The sequence below is a fragment of the Solenopsis invicta genome, chromosome 5 (genome assembly GCF_016802725.1).
Source record: "Solenopsis invicta isolate M01_SB chromosome 5, UNIL_Sinv_3.0, whole genome shotgun sequence".
Lineage (NCBI taxonomy): Eukaryota > Metazoa > Arthropoda > Insecta > Hymenoptera > Formicidae > Solenopsis > Solenopsis invicta.
Genome location: NC_052668.1, coordinates 1,133,714 through 1,159,404, shown reverse-complemented (window position 1 = coordinate 1,159,404; position 25,691 = coordinate 1,133,714). Strand labels below are relative to the sequence as shown.

Here is a 25,691-nt window from a genome sequence, read left to right as displayed (position 1 = left end):
TGGTATTGTATACATTGGTTACTATATGCTGTCAATTACGTAAGCAGCGACAGTAAGCATCGACATACACTCTCCTGTGACAAGTCGCAGCTTATATAGTTCGTAACTTTTATCTGTGGAATATTTACCTCAATTTCGACCCTTCACGATACAAATAAATAGCGCGACCAAGTCGAGAGAACTTAAAGAACTTATTTTTAAAACGTCTGAAGATTATTTTTTCAATGCGTAAATTTAAACTTGACAAATTTCAAAAAATGTTTTTTCAAAAACGCACATTTTAATTTTATCGTAATTTAGAAAACCTTATGTAAATATAGTTCTTATATAACATGATTTCTACGTTAAAACAAGTTTGAATTTGATTTTGTTTTGAAAACAAATTAATTTAATCAAGATAGTATTTGATGTATAATTATTGATAAACGATCTTTCTACAATCTGTCATCCATCATTATTCAATTTATTGGGTAGCCAACATCGAGCATGACATGGATGTAGTGTTATATAACATGGATATAACACATGTTTATTCTTTAAATCTCGTAGAGTGAAAATTCACTTTCACAAAGTGAAAATTGAGCTTGTGCAATTTCTTACTCTGTGAGATTTAAAGAGTGTTACATGATATTATATCTAGGTCATATATGTATAATATAATCTCTCCGTTAAAAGACGTTTGAATTTAATTTTGTATAGAAAACGAATTAATTAATATATTCGATACTTGCTGAAAATCTGCGCCTCCAATATTTTTATGCCGTATGAAAGACAACAGATTTGCGCGTGCAAAGAATTAAAGTCCAAATCTTATTCTTAGCAAAGAAACCCTGGTGAAAAATTGTTTTAAAATTCTACATAACTTTAAGAAATGCTACAAAAATCTACATGAAAATTTTAGAATTGGAACCCTTTTCTAAATTTTGTAAATTTTTTGTATTTTTGTAGTGTATCGTTTCTGTGATGTCTGCGAATTTCTCAATGGAACTACGTCACACAACAAACTTGAACATTTTATATGTTTGTACGTAGCTTATCCTGGCGGAAAAAAATTTCTATGAATCAGTACAAAGTTTCACTAGAAATAGAAACTTGTAGAAATTATTATTTTTTTCGTAGAAATATTAATTTTTGGTTAGAAACATGTATTTAATTGTTACAATTAATAAAAGTGTTCCAATTCTAGAATTTTTTTGTACAGATTTTTGTAATATTTCTTAAATTTGTGTAGAATGTTTTTCATCAAAGAGAAGTTTATCTTTTTGTTCAATTACTTGAAATTTGAAGGTCAAACATCAGTTCTTTCTTGCAGCAATCAAGGCTGCGACATAGAGCAGACTTTAGTTCCGAAGTTGCGAGGTCGTGGCTGGCTGCTACGTTTCGACCTCGTCGACGATCGATAATTTAAACCATATCGATAAGCGGAAACGTCGCGCGCGCGCTTCAATGCAAGCGTTGGAGTGACGTCACGTCTCGCGGCTTGTCTCCCGACAGCCGTGGTGTCCTCGTAATACGGGCGTAGCATGTAACGATAAAACGGCATGACCGAGCAAGATCTATAATCGCCGCGTCCCGCCGTGGCCAGTTCGTAACCCGTGGTCTCACGAGTAAGGCATGTGCTCACACAAGCAACGGGCCCTTTTCTCTGTAACGATTAATACTCGCCGGATAATACTGAGAATAGAACCATTGAGAAGTTGGCAGGACTGCAGTCCATAATGTAGATTCAACCCCACAGCGTGATCCTTCTTAGGGGGTTGAAAGTGCTGTATACATTTCTGATATATGTGGCTCTCTCTACTTTCCTCTATCACTATTATTACCCTTTCCCCCCGAAAAAGTGTATTATGCGTTCATCATCGTTTGTAAACGTGTCTTTACAAAACAGAACGCCACGTCGAATCGCCTGGCCTTTTTTAATCTCAAAAATAAAAATTGGTTCTATCTACAGAGACAAACACAATCGCGATTGATACTGTAGATTAATTTTACTTTCAGTAACATCTTTATATGAGAGTTTTATTTTTATATACGCAGTTCTGTTGCGTTATTAAATTATTGTTTTCAATAAAATATGTTTTTTATAGTCGATTAGTGTTCGTCATTTGCAAACGTATGTTTCAAATGTGTACGATAGACGAAATGGAAAGGGTACCGCAAATTGCCTGGTCTTTCTTCAATCCTACAAATAAAATCCGTTTTAAATGGATACAGTTACGATTTATATCGTAGATTTGTTTTTTTTTTTTATAAATTTCCACACGAGAGTTTCATATTTACATACAAAAATATATTATGTGTTCATTGTTATTTGCAAACGCGTCTTAAATACGCGAGGCGGAGGGAAGACGGAAAGGAAAGATTATAAACCCGTTTCCCCTTCAATATAACTATTAAGTGATAATTTGTACAACATTTCAAGTATTATTTTAATTAGTGAGCTTCTAAGAGCTCACTAATTCAATTGTCGATTACAATTTTGTTTTTGCAAGTCTACTTCATTATTATTAATTTAATTGTCTTTAATATAGATACGAATACGAATGACAATTGGGTTAGAAGTGGGGCACTCGAGAATGGGTTAACGGCGGTAGGCGAGGGTCAGTAGTCGAACCCTGACGTTGCGCCGCCCTTGCCGCGGACTACGTGCCGGCACGTGCGCGGTAGGTCGCGGCGCGCGTGCTACCCTTCCGTCACGGATTCGCTCGTCTATCGCGCCGCAGGCCGCAGGACGATCCGCCTGTCTGGTCGTGGAAAAGCCGGAGTCAATGCCGTTGGCTCATCCGTTCGCCCCGAGACCGAGTGACGATCAGCAGTGACGGCTAACGACGTCTCGTCCAGGTCGAATCTGCCGTGGCGCGAGAGGCCGAACCGTTTCCGCCACTACGCACGCGAGGGAAAGGGAAGGCGCGCGCGTTGCGCGTGAAACATCAGGGCGCAAATCTGTCCGGTCAGCGGACGCGAGCGAACCGGACGCGCTGCGCTGCGCCGATCCGATCCGATCCGATCGCTCCGCTACGCTCCGCTACGCTCCGCTCCGCTCCGCGCCGCGCCGCGCCGCGCCGCGATCAAGCGCGGAGGGCCACGTGTCGTTTGCATGCGCGTAACGTACGTTATCGCGTTGCCGTTATCGCGCGACGAGTGAGCGTGCGGTCGCTCGCTCGCCTTCGCGTTCGTTCGCTTGCGGGAACGCGGCGACTCGGCGGGCGGAATCGATGTCGCCGCGCCGCGAGTCGGAGCCGCGAGCGCCGAGTAGCTAGCACGCGACCGCATCGTCCGCTTGCGGAGCGAAGACACGCGCGCGCGACGGCCAGTCACCACGAGGACCGGTCCAACCTCGGCAGCGGGAACGAGTTCCTGGAACATCGCTGTGATCCGCGGGACCATTTTGGATTCCTCTTGCAACAGGTACGCTTAGAATCGAAACGAACAAAGTTTGCCCGAACAGAGAAAAAGATTTAATTGGAATTAATATTCCTGATGTTTACTTGACTGAAAGCTTCGTTTCGTTAAAACAACATATGCTTTTACGAAACATTATTTGTTTGGACAAAAATCTTGTTTTTTTTGAACATTTATTATTTGACGAAAATAACACTATTGTTAGTCATACTTATTGATTAAAAACATTGGTTTGTTTGGACCATTCCAAATAAATTTGTTTGGATACAATAAAATTTATCAAGTCCAAAGAAATCGTTTTCTCTGGGTGAGGTTTGAGGAATTTTTCTTGAAATTTAGATTTTGCTAATTGTTAGTCGGTCTCACCAACTCTGATTAACTTGATCACCCGATTAAATTTAAGAATAGTCAGTTGCAAAACTTAACGTTGCCTGTATTATGGAGTCTCATTGCTCGCGATAACAAAATTTTTCTTAAATATCTTGGTTTTTTAATGACACGCTTATAGTTGTGTTTCGAGAGCTGTGTTCGAGTTCACGTCACACAACCTAAATGTCGCGACGATGATATTAAACCGTTTGAGGGCGAGCATCGATTATGAACATTATTAAATTTGTTCAGTCTGTTTTTAGATCTGTTGAACATTCTTTTAATGAAGTTGGTGCAAAAAAGGAAATACCCACGTAAAGTAATTCTTATAATTGTCCGAAAGGTCGCGCCCTTATGGTAAAGACAAGACTGCTCTTTAAGTCGAACGTATTAAATCGAAGAGAAACATTGTCATTTACTTGGGAACCCACGAGGCTAGACGGTCGACCGGTCGACATTCGACCGTTTTTACTCTCGAACTTGAAGAAAAGAACGTTACGGAAAGTCGTTGAATGGAAGCACGCGATTTCGTGCATATGCATGTCGAAGCGTGAAGATTGCACGACTTAGATAGCTAGATAAACATCCGAGAGCTTTATCGGTCGTCCTATAATCTCTAATATATATACATCATCATGTGGAATATAAGATTGCGCCGAAATAGCATGACGAAACGTTTTTAATCGTGACTCACGTGACGTGACGCGCGCCGAGTAAGTTGCCCATAAAATAACGTTGGGTGAAGTACGGTTACGGTCTCTTGTCACATTAATGTCACAAAGAATAATTAACGCTAAGTAATCCTGCTGGGAGAAAATGACAATTTTTTTGGCTGCAGTACGGTTACTTTCGTAATTGTGTGTGTGTGTGTGTGTGTGTGTGTGTGTGTGTGTGTGTGTGTGTGTGTGTGTGTGTGTGTGTGTGTGTGTGCGTGTGTGTGCGTATGTGTGTCGTCAAATGATTCACGTTTTACGATACAGAAGAAATAGTCAACCGTCAAACATTAGTAACTAATTAAAATTAATTAGGAAAAGTCCAATATTGGCACACCACTTTGTTTTCGAGTAATATGTCTTAAACAAAGGTAAAAATGAAACTTTATAAACGTGAATGCAAACTAAAAAGTGTCTTATTATACTCTCTATATTACATGATGTAGCAGTTTTTATAATGTTGTTTTGTATTAACGTTTTCGCAATGTAATTCAAAAAGAGCGCGCGTATTAAAAATTGGATCCCGAAACTGGCACAGTAGGCAATAAGCAGAATTCAGACACGGCTGTTTTTATATGTTAAACAATAAAATTTATAAAATTAGAAAGCTAGAGTTAAATCTTTTTATTTTCTTTTTTTTTTAATACCTTATTAGTATATACACGAATTTGTCCGACACTATTTTTTCTACCTTAAGGTTAAAAAAAAAATTAAAAGACACATGAAATATTTGTTAATATTGTAGTTGGAGATTTTATAATTATTAATCTTTGTTTTTATAGAAAATATACCGCCTTATGTTGTACAGCGATTTTATGTCTCAAACCATACTAGAACAAAAATATGAAAGAGAAAAATGTAAACAAAAAAGTTTTAGGAAATCACAAATAATTCGATATTATTAATGATGCACTTACTATTGTTTAAAGTATGCAATTTATAAGAGAAAGTTGTGAAAATTTTGTTTTTGTTTTTGAACAATTTGCTTTTTATCAAATTTTATCTAGAAGAAAGTTGAAATGATGTATAAACATGAATGTATAAACTGTGCGTTTTTATTTCTTTAATTTAACCTGATTATGTCTTTATCAGTATTAATACAGTGCAATGTTTAGTTTCCGAGAAATAAAGGAGTTACGCTTTAAGAGGGCTACGTTAGTATTGGCGATTTTTCTCTATATCTGTTTAAGGGATTATATACATCTAGGGGCACCAAAAACAGCTATATATCCATGATTTTTTTCTCCAAACGTATTAAAGGTATCAAATCGCAGTTTTATACTAATATTTTATATATAGTTTTGTTAATAAAATATAATTTGTTAATTGAAAAATTAAAGAGATATCGCCATTGACATCAGGTATATTAGCTGCTGTAGCTGTTTGCAGTACCAATTGTAGAATCTATATAGTTTATCCAAAACATAAAACTGCAACATATTCTTAGAATATACAGTTAAATCTAGTCTTTGTCGTAACCGATTTTTAATATTCGCGTTTATTACAAAATGAGGCTTATTTGAATTTGAGAGTCCGAATTATCGTCTAAAATCAGTTTTTCGGCTGTTAAAAATAACCAAGATAAAAAAAAATCCTCTGCGACAAAAGCTGCGTATTTTTATGCTGAATAAATAACACAAAATCCGATTCCGATCTATCCGTTCGTTTTCGAAATATTTTGGGACCGCGATTTGAAAAAAAAGCGTTTAAGTTTTCAGTTTACGTTTAACCCGGCATACGCTTGTCTCTTTAAAACGCTATAACTTTATTATTTTTGCATATTTCAAATTGAAACTTTAAGAAAATATTCTTAAGATATACCATAAGAAAATGCAAAAATTGAAAAGTTAACTTTTTTTACCCATCTAGGTGTAGAGAGACTATTATTTCACTACAATCGAATTGAAAACTATATGCCTGGCTACAGATCGATATGTAATTAGCGAACATTACTAACAAACAAAACGATGATGGTGTGAACATTTAAAGATATAAATAATTAAATAGTATGAAAATATGAATTAGAACAAAGAAATTATCTATAGTACAATCAGTGATTTTTTAATTTAAGTTATTAATGATTTCTCTTTAATTTCTTAAAATTTTACGTTTTTTGCATACAATTAATTAACAATTCAAGATGCAAATATGAATACAATGTAAAGCTTTTGACACATTTGTATCATCATTTAGTATCATCATTTATATATAAATAAAAAATTATTCTTTTCTAATAATAAAATTTTATATACTTATGTATGTGTATATAACTTAATATTTTTCGAAGAATTTGATAATCTTAAATTTCATCAAAATGTATTTTTATTTCAATATTATAACGGTCATCTAAACAGTACAATATTTATCCAAAAATTTTTACACAAAAATTATGCATTTTAGAAATTCATGACAGAAAAATGATGGTACAAATGTTTCAAAAGCTTTACATTGTATTCATACTTGCGTCTTGAGTTGTCAATTAATTGTACGCAAAGAACGTAAAATTTTGAGAAATTGAAGAGAAATTAATAATTAGAAAATATATATAACTGATTGCACTTTATTCTAATTCATATTTTCATATTGTTTAATTATTTACGTCTTTAAATGTTCATACTATCATCGCTTTGTTTGTTAGTAATGTTCGCTAATTACATATCGATCTGTAACCAGACATATTGTTCTCGACTCGATTGTGATGGAATAATGGTCTCTCTACTTCCGCTAGTACCAACTGCACCAGATATCCTCTTTTTGCATCGCTCCACGCCAACTTTGGCATGTATTATTGTTAAAAAAAGTGAATCTTTTCCATACTCGTTCTAAATAAAGAGACGGTCACTTTCATCTCTCTCGCAACGAATTGTAAGTATTTTCTTTGTAGTCTAAAATATCAAGCCGCGGATTAGCCTACTTTCCCAATTATTCTGAAGCTTTGCTTCCGTACAAAGGAGAACAGGAGAGAGACGTAATTACATATTATTCTCCTTGATGTGATACACTTTCGGAAAATAGAGAAACGAGTAACGAGCTTTTCCTACTAATTGACAATAACCTTATACTCCTGATAGAAATCTTTAGGATTATTTTTACATCGAGTACATTTGTTGAAATGTTTGTCGAAAATGCAGCAACAAGGTACAAAGTATGTTAATTTTTTTCAAGTTGATTTAACAAGACAACGGAGTTCCTTAGAGCTCTGAATTTTGCATTATAGTTCTTATTATTATTACTATGAAAAATGAATAAATAACAGAAAAAATTCATTTTAATACAATATTTCTTTTTATTTTTTAAATGCTTTATTAGTCTTCTTTATCTTAAATAATGAATAATTAACATTATTTTTTCCTTTGTTTTAAAAGAATTATTCGGAAAAAGAAATAATAATAATGATAATAATAATAACAACAATAACAATAACAATAGTAAGAGAAGATTTCTGGAAGATTTCTCATCGATGGTATTGATTTTTCTTACGTCATTAAGAGAATTAAATATTTCTCAAATAAGATCTCGGAACCGTGACTCATTAAATGCACGTTATTTCACACGTGAACAATGTAAGCTGAGACATTAACAAAATTGCTCGTCAAACATCGACGTAATTAAGTCGACGTGAGCCATGGGTCACTGAAAAATGCTATGTGCACGCGATAAAAGGACCGAGAAAGGCCATAGTGTCACGCGATATTACGAAAGTATGAATATACGTCCGACAATGATTCTTAAATATCAATTTTTCAAGCTCAATTTCAAGGCATCTTATGGCGACCACACCTTTTTACTAGAAAACTCGATATGAAAAAAGACGAATATTTTAAATGAAATTGCAATAAAATCTCGAGCTTTTACAATCTTATTGTCAGCTATTTTGATTGCCATGTAAAACATTTTTGAAATTACTACTACCATCAGAGTTTGTGTATGTAGAAAAATTATAAAAATTCTCTGATTACTTTTAGAAACTCGGATGTTTTTAAAAATGATCAGTTTAGAGAGTTTTTTGAGGGTTTTATTACGTTTTATTGAATTTTATTGTTTTTCGAGTTTTAAATATTTTTTTTATAGTTCATTAATGATTAACAAAAGTTACTATTTATTTTGTAACTTTATTAACTTAATTTTATTCTATTACATTAATTTTAATTAATTTAATTTACTAATTAATATAATAGACGTACATATATCTATATAAGAGGAATTCCATACCGCAAAATCGACTTGGAATAGAAAAAAACTATAAAGTTTCTAAAAGTTCGTTATTTTTTATTTAATGATAATGAAAATATTAATTGGAACTAAACCACAAAATAATTTTAAGTAGAAGTAATGAGTTTCAATAAGTAACGCCGATACTGGTTATTTTTTTATGATTTTATAACTTTTTTGTAATTTTGTAACAATGTTACAATTTTTTATAATAGTAATAATAAGGCCAAGATTGGAATAAACACTTTTAACAATTAACTCGTTATTATCAAGCATTACATTAAAAAAAGTAACTTGTTGGTTGATTCATTACGCTATGAGTACAAGTAACGTAAAAATAACACGTTATTTTACCTTGTTACGTAATATTATAGGTAAAGTTAGAAGTTAATATTTTATCAGAAGTGATTGTTTTTCAACGGTAATACCATTACTGGTATCAAAAAATTGTAACGGCATTAAAAAATCGTTATACGAGTAAACAATAAAGTAACAATTTTCCATCCCTGATTAATTAAATTCAATATCATTACGTGTCCTTTTTCTTTACCAATTTTATCACATATTGTTTCATTTACAACGAAATTATATTTATTTATATTAATTTCTATTAAATATTTAATTTAAATATTATTAAATTTTAATTGGATTTTCAAGTTCTTGTAAGTGGGTTCTTTTAATTAAGTCCAATCTAATAAAACCTTGTGATTGCACATGTACTCAATATACAAATAATAAATAAAACGTGTGCTTTGCTTTACTTAAAATAATATTCGTCATTATATAATTTTTTAATTTTTTATCATAAAGTTATGTTAGAAAAAAAGAAAATGCGTAAATAATAAATTTTCGCGAAATGGGTACAAGTAGAATTATAAAAAGTTCATATTTTTCAAAAAAGTAATTGCTCGAGTAGTATGAGTACCATGACTTAAAGAGAATGTAAAGTTTAATATTTAACACGTAATTTAAGAATATAATTATTATAATTGAATAATAAGGAAATAACAAAATCGATCCTTTTATTCATGCAAATTTAATGGAAACATTTATTTCGTACAAAATGTTGAGATTTACATTTTTTTCAGATGTCAAGTTCAGACTTGTCAGTATTAAGTTTTTTATTCGACAGTACAGCGTTCTCGAGCTTTAATATCATTATATCCCGTGTATAAATAGAACTTGCGCTTTACTTAAACAATCTATAACAGTATTTAATATTATATAATTTTTTTACATATAGATGCTTGCTGAAATTAAAATTAGTAAATTGATTAGTAATTTAACTTCGTGATATTACATTTCTGATTCTACTTATTATAGCTGCGTTTTAAAGTCCGGCAAACATATAGCGTGCAGCTTGGTGAAACTTGCAAATGTATATAAATTCATCTAGAAAATTATTATGCATTATGCAATTATTATTAAGCATTAAGATCTGTTTTCGATCTGATAAAATCACTTTCCTAATTTAAGTTTGTTGATACACTTACAGGTTATTGTATAATTTTTTAATTTTTTACGGTTATAAAATTGTATTGGGAAAAAAGAAATGTATAAATATAATTTTTGAAAAATAGTCATAAATAAATTAAAATTTGAAAAATTAATATTTTTCAAAAAAGCAATAGTTTAAGTTTTAATATTGTATAAAAAAATATATTGTATATAAGTGAATCAAGGAGGATATAAAATTCAAAACAATTTAACATGTAAACCAAGAATATGATTTTAGTATCATTATGCTCAATTTATGTTTGATTATAACTTATGCTTTATTTAACATCTATCTGTAACAGCATTAAGTGTTATACATGTCTTTTTATTTTGTTGTCATTTTGTTGTCATAAAATACTGGAATAAAGAGAGTGTATATATATAATCTTGAAAAAGATCTATAAATAAAAATAAAGTTAATATTTTTTTCAAAAAAATGATAAATCAAACAATATGAATATAAACAATTAAGAAATTTACAAGATTTAAAATAATATTTAATTATCAAGTGTAAGTAAAAAATATAATTATTTTCTTGAATGGAGTGTTAACAAAATCGATCATTGTACTTGCGAATCTAATAGAAAAACGTTTATCTTTTATCGTTAGAAATTTGGAAATTAATGCTTTCTTCATATCGCAAGTTTAGGCTTGTCAGTATTGAATTTTTTCCTACTTATCCGATGGTATGGCTCTCGAGCTTTAATATCATGCTCGACAAGTCCATTTAGGCTGTTTCTTAACATCTTTTCTACTTTCATCAAATTACGAAGAAAAGCGAAATGATGTTCGAAGTGACGCAATGATTAATTCGTTCTTTATATTATAACAAATGATGTCAATTAATGAATTGATGTGGAAAGAACATATAATTAGGCACATTGACTGACAAAGTTAGCGCGCACGAGAGGTGTCTTATCAAGTGCTAAGTGAAAACGCCGAAGTGAAGAAAGTGTCAGTGGAACTTTCGGCCGTTGACTGAAGTATTATAGTTAAATTCGGTGTGTCACGCGTGCCTCAATCTCCTTATTTTGCGAGTAATATTTGGAACATTACGGTAACCGAACAATTTAAACGCTTCGAGTTTCGAGCTTGAACTTTGAACTTTCAGAACTTTCAAATCTATAGGTATGTCTAAACTATTTAAAATTCATGTAAAGTATCACAACAGAATTAAGGTGGTAGAGAACAGATAAAACGAAATATTCGCATTGAATATGTGCATTTTTATGAGAATTTTCTTTTACTCAAATAAACTAGTCTGACCTATTTATGTAACTTTTTAATTTATAAATTTTCGGGCGTTGCAAGAAGATTAAACAGTTTGATTACGGTTTTTAAATATTGAACAAATACGGATAATGTGGAATTTTATAGTAACAAGTAAATCATCAATATTAGCATACCACTTTTTCGGGTAATATTTTTAAAATTATAACTAAAAATAAAACTTTACAAACATGAATGCAAATTAAAATGTGTCTTTTATCAAAAATAATTTAACAGTTTTTATAATACTGTTTTGTAATAATTAATGTTTTCGCAACATAATCCGAAAAGAGCGTCTGAGAAATTGAACTCCACAACTGGTACAATAAGCAATAATAGCAAATAGCAGAATTCAAATATGGCCTCGTAGGGAAGAATAAAATAAATTGATTCATTAATAAAATATACTTTTATGTATTAAACAATAAGGTTTATAAAATTAGCAGGCAAGAATTGAATCCTCCATACGTTTTTTAAGTATCTTGATAAAGTAATACATACGGATCTGTTTCGCCCGACGGTAAAGGGAATGCTAAAAACGCGAGTTTTACTAACTGAAGAACTTATACACATACGATTTATAATACATACGTACAATCAACGAAAAATCAATAAGTCACCACATGTTACTACATTAATATTGCATATGCAAATTTTCAAGCACAGTAATCCTTCATATTAAGTATTCAAACTTACATATTAAGTTAAAAACGCTACGTTATTTTATCAAGTAATTCAAACCTCAGACCATTTCCGTTTTGTATAGACTGCAAAATTTTTATAATATATATTTCTTTATATAAAAATTAGCGTAGGTTGACAGCTGTAAACGTCATATTGAATTAAGATAAAAGAAGAAGAAAAATCAAATATTCTTAATTTTTTTTCGTTTTTTGTCATAAAGTTGACTGACTTAAGCTACATTTGTGTCTATACCTTAAGTGTGAAAAAAAATTTTTTAATCTGTAAATATAATTAGGAAAATAATGTGCTGGAAAAAATCACGTTTGATCATCGGTAAAATGGGACAACTTTATCATCCCCGAAAGATATTAAAGAAAATGTGAAATAATTCATGAAATAATTCATCAGCCAACATTGTAGTTAAAAATTTCATATTATCTATTTCCACGAAGAAGTGTACAGGTTTACGCTGTATAGCAATTTTATGTTTCAAATTGTATTTTTATGACAGTAGAGAAAAAGAAAAATATAAACGAAACAGTTTTAAAAAGTTGCAACATGTAAAATGATATAAATATACTCACTATGTTTAAATTATGCAATTAAGAGTGCAGCTGAATCGCATCGAATGCTGGTAGAAGTTTGTAGTGACAATGCTCCAACTGATAAATCATGTAGGAAATGGTTTCGACGTTTCAAGAATGGTGATTTCAACGTTGAAGACAAGCCTCGCTTTGGATAGCCAAAAGAATTCAAAGCAAGGAATTGGAGGCATTACTCAATGAAGATCCGCGTCAAACGCAAAAGGAGCTTGTAGAATCATGGAGATTTACGCAACAAACAGTTTCCGTACGATTTTGAAATCCATGGGAATGATTCTCAAGCAAGGCAAAAAAGGACCATAATTTGTACTCCCAATAGTAAACTTTATGGAAAAAATATATAAATTATAGGTTTCTATTTCTTTAACTATCTAAGTAGATCATTTTAACAGTATTAATACGCCGTTTACTTTCCGAGAAATAGGAGATGCTGTTTTAAGAGGTCTATACAGTATTGGCTTTTTTTTACATATTTTATGATACTAAAATATGATTAAAAATGTTATTTTTTATTTTGTGTTTTTACTTCAATTTCACGATCAATTAGTCCGAAAAATGAACGTTCAATTTTATTAATTTTCCTTTTACAACAGGTAATAACCACTGCATTTTTAAGGGGTATATATACAGAGATGAGTCTCTCAAAAGAGAATTTAACTTTACGAATTTTTTGTAGAAAACCGTTACGTTAAATACACAGAGAAAAATGATATTTTTCTGTGAGTAACTGCTGTTTCATTCAATTGCAATATTTCGAAAAACGACTACGTCAAGCATTAGATCTACTCTCGAAATCAGAATCAATGAAATCTTACTGTTTTACAGTGCTATACTTATAATTGTCAGTGATTATTCATTGTTTTTCAGTAATTTTGATTAAGAAAGGGGTATCCTCACTGATTAAAGTCGATATATTATCATTGAAAAATAATGCATATATTACTGATTAATACAGTTGTAAGTATAGCATTAAAATTAAATTATTCACTGTCTTTCAGTAAATAATACACTGATTGCAGTTTAGAAAGTACGTTTCAACTTCATAAAGTTTGTGCCATTTTGCTTTTTGATGAGTTCTGTAAAAGCAGCACTCATCATTAACGTCATTTTTAGGAAACATTATTTAGAAAATCTCGAAAGTGGCACCATTTTACATTATTTTTAACAAAATTTAAATGTCAAATAGAGAAAGTATGATCTTCACAATGGAATAAATATTTCTCTAGCTCTTTACATTTTTCTGCAAAAAAAATTTTCAGTCATACCTCGTTTTGACTCATCTACTCTCTAAATCTTTTTAAATCTGAATCACAACTGAAATTTTATTGATTGGCAGTACTATACTTATAACTGTCATTACCAGTGACTATTCACTGTCAATCAATAATTCTGACTAAGAGATGGCTATTTTCATCAATCGGAATCATTGCAAAAACAGTGCATATATCGCTAATTGATGTTATTATAAGTATAGCACTGAAATTAGATTATTCACTGTCATTCAGTGAATAATACACTAATTCCAATGTAGAAAGTAAGTGCGCATGCCTCTTTAAACGGTCTGGAAAATCTTTTCAGTTAGACCTATATTTAGTAAGAGAGAACATTTTTTCGTAAGTTAAATGAAATTGATTTTTCTTTAAATGAAATATCATAAAATCATCTGCTTACAACAATGCTAAAACTCGAATTGTCTGAGCTGTTGAATAACGAGTAACTATAGGCGACAACTTTTACGCAGCTTGTAACAGCGAATCAATTCATGCATTAAAATTTAAACTCTTTCGGACTGTCAGGAGCAGACTCTTTACCTGTGAAAAGCCGTTGAAGGAACACGTTGTCGATTCATCCATCGATCTGTCAGTTTCTTTTTACTGTTATAACAAGATGTTTTTTTTTCGGCATCACGCCATTTTTCTTTTTGATTTTTCTTAAAAATGCTTTTAAAACAATGACATTTAAAGATACTGCAGTCTGTCCAACGATATCAGAACTATGTTTCGCATGATAGTAACACTGTAACTCCACTCTTTTCGTGGAGTTTAACATTTTTCGCCCGACTAAATTGTATTATCCAAGATGCTACGAAAAATTTGCATGAAATTTCTGCCTCGATAAAACAGCTGAGAGAATAAAAAAGTAAATGGTAAAAGGAATAATATAAAATAAATAAAAATCAGTTTTTTTATATTTAAGCTCTATATAAATAATTCATTTCCTATTTCTATTTATATGTTTCTTATTTATTTTTATAGAAGAAATTGCTTAATTAATGGTGTAAAGAGTTACGACGAGATTTAAAAGATCTTTATACCTACATACACATATTCAGAGAGAGAGAGAGAGAGAGAGAGAGAGAGAGAGAGAGAGAGAGAGAGAGAGAGAGAGAGAGAGAGAGAGAGATTGATCTTTATTGGCTTCTGTAGCTACATTTGTAAATATACATAAAAATCTAAAGTATTACTTAACCTTATCAATCTATCTTCTTGTGGTGCCATACACTTAGCGTAGTGTGTAGGCGTTCACATGTCTCTTATACTGTGTGTCCTCCTCCGCACATCTAAATATAGTGGCTGCGTCTGAGATATCGCACCAGTTTCTGATGTTTCGGAGCGATGAATGTTGCTTGCGGCCTGGTCCCCGTTTTCCCTCTATCTTCCAAGTGAGGATGATCTTTAATAGGGTGCATTTGGGTCCTCGCAATATATGGCCCAGATATGATGTCTTCTGTTGTTTGACTATCTCTAGCAGCTGCTGTTGGCTCGGTGTAATACCTCCTCATTAGATATGTGCTCTATCCGTGAGATCCTTGAAAGCCTTCGTAGCGTCCACATTTCGAATACTTCTATTCTGTTGAGAGACTTAACCTTGAGTGAGCAGGTTTTTATTCCATGTAGCAGTATTGGCCATATGTAACATTTGATCATTCGTAGTCTGAGGCTATCAATTTATACGATTTCTAAATCTAAAATAATACCTCTACTATTGCACTAATTCTCCCTCTTTATTTTTAATGTATGGTACTAGCGCTTTTTTGAAGCTCTGCAGTCTTACCCTTTTTTCAATTTTGTTTGATATATTGTTGTACATTTTGAACCTATCCTATAACAACACTTTTTGCTCCTTTCTTGTCTTACATCTGCTTATAAGTAAAGTACCTCTTTGTCTAATTTGTACTCCTCCCTTGATTCCCACTAACTCTGTTTTGTTCTTTAAGTAAATCAGATATTCTCAAATTACCATTTTATGTATGTATAAAAATATAAAAATTGTATATAATTCTTTCTTTGATCGACATAAATTGCAATGCCTCCAACATATCTTTAACTTACTCTAAAATTGTATCGTAATATAATTCTTATATTTTTATTTTGCAATTTTTGTAAATATTGCATATTAGTATCACTTAAGCATAATAAGATAAACAAACAATATTGTCTTATATACTACTTACCTCATATATATGGTTAGATTGGTACTAATTCGTTGCAGTACTCCTAATTTTTATCTAATTGTTTTTCCAAGGTATTTTACATGTGCCATAAAATTCAAATTTTCTATTATAACATCTAAGTATTTAATTTTGTTAACTACTTCTAATACTGCATTTTTAAATTTTATTTTGATATTACTTTCTGTTACTTTTTTCCTTACACTTCTTACTAGCATAACTTTTGTTTATATTTAATTGCAACCTTCTAATTTTTAACCATTTCTCAATTCTTCTCATTTGCTCATTAAGATTATCATTTATCTCTTGGCTTGAATACCCTGTTGTATATATTAATGCATCATTTGCAAATAATCTAATTTCACAGTTGCCACAAACAGTCTTAGTTAAATTATTTATATAAAGCAAAAATAGTAAAGGTCCTAAGAAAGAAAGAGAGAAAGAGAGAGAGGGGGGTGTGTATCAATTCTACTGTTAAAAAAAATAATTACTTAATTTACTTTACTTATTATAAGAAATAACAGTTACCTTCAATAAAAATTATTTTAAACAATTAGAAATTGGAAATGAGGCTAATGAGAGTCAGCGCGGGTATAAGTGCGCAATCACAAACATTAACATCATACAAAATATTTATTTATTTTAAATTATAAAAACGAACGTTTCAACTTATTTTTGAGTCATCCTCAACGTATTAAATAAAATTTTTTTAAATATCCAACCGACATCAATCCATAACGCAATAAACATTCAAGTCACCAACGCTGCAACGGTTCGCCAAATCCGTGGTGACATCTTTATTGTGAGTTGTAAAAGTGTAAAAAAAAGAAGTGAAAAAGAAAAATCATAAAACAAATTTATTACAAATTTTAGAAAACTCATCATGTGACTTATTATACTTGAAAAAAGAATTTATAATGTAAAGAATATTATAAAATTTTACTAAAGGAAAGCAGAATAATAAGTAAATCGATTTTTTATTCTAATTTAATTTTTTTTATTGAAGTATTAAATTAATAGGATTTACAATATATATTTTGAATAAATTTTATGCTTATAATGAACTATGAAATATTTGTGTGCATGTATAAAATAAGTAACTCTCTTAATTTAAATTATAAAATTTTTTTTGTATGTGTACACACAAAAAAACTTTAAGTAAATATTATTTGTTTCAAGTCAATTATGAGTGTATTTTAAGACTATTATCAAGATAGTGTTTTTCTGTAAAGATAACTTTTTAAAGAAATTCAATAAATATTTGATCAAAAATATTAAGTTAAAATAAAAATTTGTTTAACATTCAGATTTTTCTTTGATAAAATGTTATACTGTTCTCCAAGAAAATATAAATTCTCTTTTAAATACATAATAAGAAGTTATCTTTAATATTTTTTAAAAGATAATTGTTTAATATTAGAAGATTTTTCTGTGTGCAGAAAAATATTTTTAAAATGATATTGAGTATTTTTAAAGATATTATATTAAATTAAGAATAATATATGTAAGAAAGTATCTCATACAGCACGTAATATTGCAATATAACAACAATATTGCTGTAATATTACTGCAATATTGTAACATTTTTGCAATATTGTTGCAGTGTTACGTGCTGTTTATACGCGGGTTTATATATATATAAGTTTTATTAGTGTAAGATGAGGGTAAACACAGATTCATTATTTAGTATTTCAATCGGAAATAAAAATGATTAAGCCAGCAACTAATACCAAAATTTTTGTTTTAGCCAAAACAAAGCCCAAAATATAATACTCCGCTCGCTTTGTTATAAGATGTTATGTCACTTGAGTAAAATTTGTCTGTTAAATGATATAAATTGCTGTTGAGGGGGTGTGAGGGTTTGCAGCTTTTTGCGTTATGTGGAACGCACTTTTTCTCTTTGCAATGACTTGTGCCTTGCACCACGTGTTGCAGTGCGTAATAAATTATTGCTTATGCGTGACTTGTGCTCAAAATTAACTTTATTGTAATACAAAGACGTTTTTTTGCAATATTCTAGGCAAAACAAGCGTGTTTTCCTGTCACTGTCTGTCCCGGTTGTAGGTTATAAGAAATCAGTGTACTACTTTTGTTTATGCATTTCGACCCTATGCTCAGCGCATGCACCACGAAATGCTCACAGTTTCTTAACAAAAGTGCGCATGCGCACTATTCGGAAATGTTTATCACGGACGGCAATATACCTCACCCCAAAGGTTGCTTACTTACGTCCATGTTCCTGGGAGGACGCGAAAAACGTGCTTCCATTGTATAAAACGATTTTCTCTCACTGTACACTTGATGATCGGCTCGTCGCACGGCGCCCATATGATGTGAAAGCGCGGTAGACGAAGGCGTTTCTAGGGACATTCACGTGAGACGGGCTTACTATGTGTTCACGCGGGAATTTGAATTTTTGCTCAAACGCATGCTTTATATTAATACAGCGTGCACAGCTAAAATCATCATTATTATTATTTGCATATTTTATAATCTTAACTTTTTATCAAATATCCATCAAAACTTTTACCCAACAAAATTCATAATTTAAATATTTGAATTTTCTGAGATCTTATTTAAAAAAATTTTTTGTTTATTTCAAATTTTGGTCAATTTTTTGGGTATTAAATTTTGTTCTTTAATCTTTTAAATAATTAAAAAAAAATTGTTTCTAAAATGTGTTGGACTATAATCCACTCAGCCCGTGCCTTAATACGGCACTACTTGTAATATTTACGTGTTTTCCATGTACGAAATTAATGTATATGAGTGGATGATGACTTTTCAGAACTTCTTTTTTCTCTCATGATATACAATAAACTTTATTAGTTCCCTTTAGGGTTACAAATTTTATACATTTAACTTATCTATACTTTTATATTCTAACTTAAACTAATTTTACACACTAATTTGCCGCCTCTTATAGCCTAGATCTTAACCTAAATCCTAGCCTACCTAATGTATACACACACTCACATACCGCAATTCTATCTTATCTACCCTATTAAGGGGTCAATCACGTAACTTTTTCCTCAGGGCGAAAACGTGCAAAGTGAAAAATTTCTCTATTAACTTCAATGGTAAAGATTTTCACTTTTCACCTTTTTGCCCTAGGGAAAAAGTTACATGAATACCCAGGACCCCTGCTTCCGGCTTCTGTTGTGAGTCCTCTTCTCTTATCCCCTCTTCCATTCTCTCATTCGCACGTTCATTCATCTATACACTCTTCCCTTTCCTCTTTTCTCCACTCGCTCCTCTCATCGCTTCCAATTTCCTCAGACGTTCTTCCTCTCTTTTACCTTTTTTTAGCACCACTCTACCCCCCGCACTCATTACAAAAATCTTTCCTGCAGCCTTTCTAGAGTTTCTCTCTCTTTCCACCCCCATATTTCCATCCCATACCCAATTACTGGCCATACCAGTGCGTCAAACAACCAGCACATTCTGCCCCAATTTTCCTTGAACCTTCTTTTCCCAATCCCCCAAACTTTTCCCATCACTTCTTTCTTGCAATAAATATAGATAAAAAAAGGGATATAATCTGGGATATCAGGGATTACGAATGGTTGTTTCGTTTCCAGAAAATTTCTTGAAGGCACATTGATAAATAGCCGCCGTCGAGCGGACAAAGAAGGCTCGCACAAGACTACGTCCACCGAAAGTGATTTATACAAGTAACGAATTTTCCACATCAATCTGCTATACATTTTAATCGGATAATAAGGAGCTATCGTAAAATTGCAATTTTTTTCTTTAGACTGTGCTATACGTATATAACACTATGCTGTATTATACATATAACAATAAGTGATAGAGTCAAAAACGAGCTAATTTGAATTTAAATTTTATTTTATTTATTAATTAAAGTATTACATAAATATTAACGGTACGTTTTGATTGGACTTAGTCTTCTTCACCCGTCTATTACTTTGAAACAATTTCCTAATTAGAATTAATTACGTCTTTCATAATATATAATTTTCCGTCATTTACATGTAGATATCGTAATACCACGTCTAATTTCGCGGTTATATGATGTATTTATGTTTGTAACAACGTTTGTTTATGTTATGAGTAGATATATTAGACGGGTTCTAACTCACTGTGCATAGTATTGTGTTAGCAAGTATACGTATACGATGTGTATGAGTGTGTATGACATCATCGGAGGGAGAAGCCGCTGCTCTCTTACTCCGTATCGCTCTCTTTCTCTTCCTCTCGCGCATACCACATAGCTTTCTCTCTCTTTTTTTAATTTAATGTATATCGCAATATTAAATAAATAAATTTTTATATCACACTATTAATTAAAATAATTTTTATATCAAAACTATTAAATAAAATAATTTTATATCAATTTCTCAAAAATTTAAAATTAAAATAAAATAACAATTGTCGGAAAAAACATATCACCCCACCACCGTTGTCATAGGTCCCCCGAATAGTTTTCTCTGTCTGCCTCCTTCCTGTATGCTCTCGCTTGCACACGTTACGGCTATTGTGGAAAGTTCTCTCTATCTCTTTCTCTCGCTCGCTTGCACACGTTATGTTCTTGCTCACATGTAGTATGTCCAACGCTTTATTTTTTATAATATTGATATTATATTTATATAATATATACTCGTATTATTGTTCCACCTAACACAATAATCTACAAAAACCGTGAATACATTTATCATTCTCATCCGTAAGGTTATGCACCATTTCAATAAAGTTTTCGATCTTTGGAATTTTCTTCGGAACTTCTCTTAATAATAGATTATCTTTATCACTACTGGATGATGACGAAGAAAGCAAAAATAGTCCAAATGTTAATCATGCATCTTGTGAATTTAAAAGATCGTCACCATCCCGCGTAGCCATATTGCATTGAACTGACACCGTCCCTCGCGTGCCGAAATTTCGCACTATAGTGCAAAAACTTGACACTAGACTTTCCAATGAATAGGGCGCACCGTCTTAACGTGCACCGAAACGCCCAGTGAAACATGTTGCTTGCGGCGAGTACGCACTAAGTACACACTAGTTCTCCCAATGAAAAACTCTATTAGTTCTATTTGATGTGTAATATCTGATGAATGGTGGGCCGTTATATGAAATTTGTTATCTTTTTAACTTAACGTATTATTTTTCTGTTTTTACTGTTGACAATGTATTACAAAAGATGTGTTATATTAATTATCGGATTTTTTGTGTGAGTTAATAAACTTACAAATTCAGTGTGAACGTTAAAGTGTTCTTTTGTTTATGCATGTCTGTTTAGGTCAAATGTCTGTATACAAGTGACAATTAAATAGGTAATCGCAATGTAAACGTGGTGCTTATAATTAACATATAATAAATATTTTGTCCCACCTATTGTATTGTATGCATTTCAATTTAACATTTTTGACAAGTCTATCAAATATATGAAAATAAGAGTCATCTAGTAATTCTGTATCTGTATTCGTTTAGTCCGTTAATCCGTTCTTTTATATTGTTTCTGAGATCAGTAATATTTTGGTTCTAATGTATTATACCTACACTATAGTTCTTTGACATGTTATATTCAATCCCATTCAATACCGAAAGTTTTCAGAGATCTCTCAAAAATATTTCAATTAAAGAATAAAACATTTCAAAATAAGTTTGACGTTTCAGAGATGTCTTTGGAATAGCAAAATGTCGGCGAGCGAACTTAAAAAAATTTTGCTTGGCTAGTAACAAAGCAATTTTTTTGTTTGGATATATTAACATATTTAAGCAAAAAATTTCCCGATTTTAAAAAGTCCAATTTGAAAATCTATTGCTTGTGATGATTTAGAAACATTTCTATTACAACATTTCATATCACAAGATTTTAGAACATTTTTGTTGTAATATTTTATACGACATTCTGCAAAATCCTTTTAGATATGTTGCACATGAAATGTGAAAAGTTAAACCTCTCTTAAACCTTCCTGAAAGTTCTTTGCAACAATCGATGCTGTATGGGTTATAACAGTAATCGCCATGTAATAATTTCATTGTGATAATTCTTAACAATTCAGAATCTCTGTTATGTATAAACAATGTAATTAAAAGTCCAGATTATGGTTCAGAAATTAATTTAGGAATTTGAATTATTAGGGCTAGTAAACAAAAAAAGATTCAATTTTATAAAAAAAAGATCACGATTGCTCCTTACAGGAAACACAAATATAACTGTTATATAGCGCATATGTAAATGTAATGGTTTTACATCTATATAATGTGGCAGTTATATTCAGTTTGTTGAACTTTTACACATTGAACAATATACATTTTTTATGGCAACTTGTTCGTAGTGACAGCGCAAAAGACAAAGAGAATTGTGCAAAAATAGAGAAGGAAAGTATATGTATATCAGATATCACGTGCATCGCGACAATGTCACAGTTAGGAAGCACGATTGAGCTACGAATCGCATGTCTATACGGCAACTATATAATTCTTACGAACTAGACCTACTAACCGAGACATGTTGGCTATTGATCTACAGTATCACACGCACATACGTGTGCTGTAAGCAAACATCGGAGGGTACTTGTGCACTTTAATGTCGGCGTGTATGTAACGCGGGCATAAGATATGAAGAGAGCATAAAATACAAAGCTTCTACGACAGAGGGAGTCGAGAAATTTAAAAAATTCCGCATAATCGAACGAATCAACGTGATACACGAGAGCATTTTTTGTCAGATGAAAATTTATGCATTTATTTACAGAAACGTGTTTCCAAACTACTTTAACTCTGTATTTTTTATAAACGTGTATTTGATAAGGTAGAACGCTGAGTAGAGTTACAATAAAGTCATCGAGTATAATACAGTGAAGAAAAATAAGAAAAAAATATATAAGTTTATTGTTGCTAATATTCACTTTGGTCTGTTACTCTGGTAACAATGCCTGCAAACAATACCGTATTCCGTTATGAATAGTCGGAGTACATCGACCACGAAACTTGAGCACATGTAAACCCAGATAAATGGCACGCTAGGCAGTTTAAGCAGAGAAGAGGTTTCTTTGTTCTCCCGTGTTTCATTGTGATTCAAATGAAAGAGCTAATTATAATGTTTCATTGTTAACACCTATAACGAAACAGTTTTTCGATTTTTGAGGAGAGAGCGTGTGTGGACATATGTATGTACCTATTAATTTTGATCGAATCTTCTATGATATTTGATTTATATTACTAAATTAAAGAATTTCCAATAAAAGCCAAATAAATTCGTTTAAAAAATTTGGGTTGAAACACTAAATCATTCTTTGCCAATAGCGTCACATTGTGAACAATTCGGTAAGAATCAAACAGAAAACTGGGTAAAATATAGATTGTCGATATTGCATCGGCTCCTAAATCGTACCACCTCGCGTATCAATTCAACAGTACTTGTACATTCTTTGTAAAATTATTTCGGAACTACATAATATTATCATCATCATTCATCATCCCCTGAATTCAACATGTTAGGAACAACAGAAATTTTGTTATTAATATTTATAGAAAATCGTAACTTCACTGCTATTTTTCAACACATTTCACATAGCTTAATTACAAAAGAGATAAAATAAATAATCTAAATTTTAATAATTTGTAATAATCACAATATTATTAAAATTAAATGGACAAATAACTTTGTTTACTTATTTGTAACTTAAATAACTAAAGTTAAAGAAAGGAGAAATGTTATACTTTATTATGACGTAGAAAAATTAAAAATATTCCTTATAATTTTTTAATTATAAGACTTTATGTCAAAAGTGATGCGATTTTGGCTACCTTACCCTAGATTTTGGCAAACACTGTGAACAATACACGTAATTCTCAGAAGCGTTCCTCAATAAAGTAACTTATACGTTAAACTTTTTTAACTGTCACGTTTTAAATGTCTTATCTCTGGCACATTTCGATGTTATTCCCTCTACAATGAGAGATTTTTCTTTTCAACAGAGCGAAAGTAGAAGGCAATCGACCAGGCCCTACTGACGCAAGTTGGAGAATCGCGCGATCTTGGTCACCTGGGCATGGTTTTAGTTGTGACGGCGGGGCGATGACACTCAATCACCGTCCGCCGTCATCAGCAGGAGTCCCTCAGGACTCACCCAGCTTCCTGCTCCCGGTTTCGATCCTGATCTCCGACGATTGCCGCTATTTGGTGGGGAACATCGTGAAAACACGCGTGATTGTTGCAGCAGGGAGGAGACATGAGAGACCGCGCTCACCACTACCGAGATCACGGACACGCCATGCCACTCGAAGAGGCTCAAGGACTGTTACTTCCACCCTCCAGAATAGGTAAGTCACCTTTTTAAGTGATGTGATGTTTTTTTTATCTTTAAAGTCTACCTTTAACATAGTGGTATAATTACAAGAATTATACGCGATATTTCTTAAACAATTCTTAAGAATAGAAAAACACTCAAATACATATATAATTATATGGAATATTGATCGTTTTCATTATCAAAATATTTTAGTTATTTCTCGTTTTAGAAAGAAATGTTAAAAGCTATTCTCGCTATTTGTTATCATTTTCATATTTGTATTTTAAGATTTGTTTTGGAAAAAATATAAAAGCTATAACTTGGGACTTGGTGTATTTGTTCTTTATTATTTGGAAATCTTTTACGAATTCTTTCAAAAATTAGAAAAGATGCTTTTGAAATTTGCAATTATTTACAAATCTGTACAGGTATGTAAAAATATTCCGTTTCATCGTTTTAATGACTTTATATACACAAATTATCAGAAATAATAATTAAAAAAAATCTTAATTTATATAGATTTAGTTTTCGTTTGACCTACAACCAAGTTAAAAAATTGATTTTTCTACAAAAACGGCAAAGTTGAAAAAAGTCCAATTTTTTGCTTTTTTTCGAGACTGTTATTGGAAAAATCAAATGGTTGGAATTTTTTATTTGATTATAAGAAAAGAAATTGTTGTTAATATTTTCTAGTTAATTTTGAGTCAATTGGTTTAAAATTAGAAGAGTTATTGTGGAAACAATGTTAAAAAATTTTTTTAGAAAAACGCGTTAAAAATTTTGCGTTTACGTTAATAAAAATTTGCAAGTTTTGCTTCTCTTTAATCTATTTTCTCTTTCTTTTACTCAAGATTTAAACAAAGGTTGGGCGTTCAAGCATAAAATTTAATAAAAATATTAAAAATATTTTATATTAAAAATATTCTGTATTAAAATTTTATATTAGAAATAATAGAAATAATGAAATAATAAATATTTTATTGTTTTAAATATTTATATTTCACTAATACTAAAATCAAATATATTGATAATCTAAATTATTTTTTCTGTAAGTGTTCTGTAAGTGTCCAATTTAAAATAATTTACATTACCAGTAATTTACATTACTGGTATTCTCTAAATGAAAAAGATTCGTATAAATACAACATAAATAATGTAGGCGCGTAATCTTGAAAATAACACAATTTTGTTCAAAGTATTAAAAAATTAAGAAACAGTAATCGATTTT

The 25,691-nt window shown here is 31.3% G+C and overlaps 1 protein-coding gene across 2 annotated transcripts in view; it reads left to right on the top strand.

Moving 5' to 3' along the window:
- The first annotated feature begins 2,479 nt into the window (after nucleotides 1-2,479).
- The window catches only part of LOC113004804 (potassium voltage-gated channel subfamily KQT member 1-like), a 54,691-nt gene continuing 31,479 nt past the window's right edge, over nucleotides 2,480-25,691 (top strand). The window contains exons 1-2 of one of the 2 annotated variants that reach the window (XM_039449673.1): nucleotides 2,480-3,408; nucleotides 24,150-24,494. In XM_039449673.1, coding sequence (XP_039305607.1) covers nucleotides 24,250-24,494 — 245 coding nt within the window. In that variant the 5' untranslated portion in view covers nucleotides 2,480-3,408; nucleotides 24,150-24,249. Of the gene's footprint in view, nucleotides 3,409-24,149; nucleotides 24,495-25,691 lie in introns of those variants that run through there. The other variant, XM_039449674.1, reaches the window with a different exon arrangement.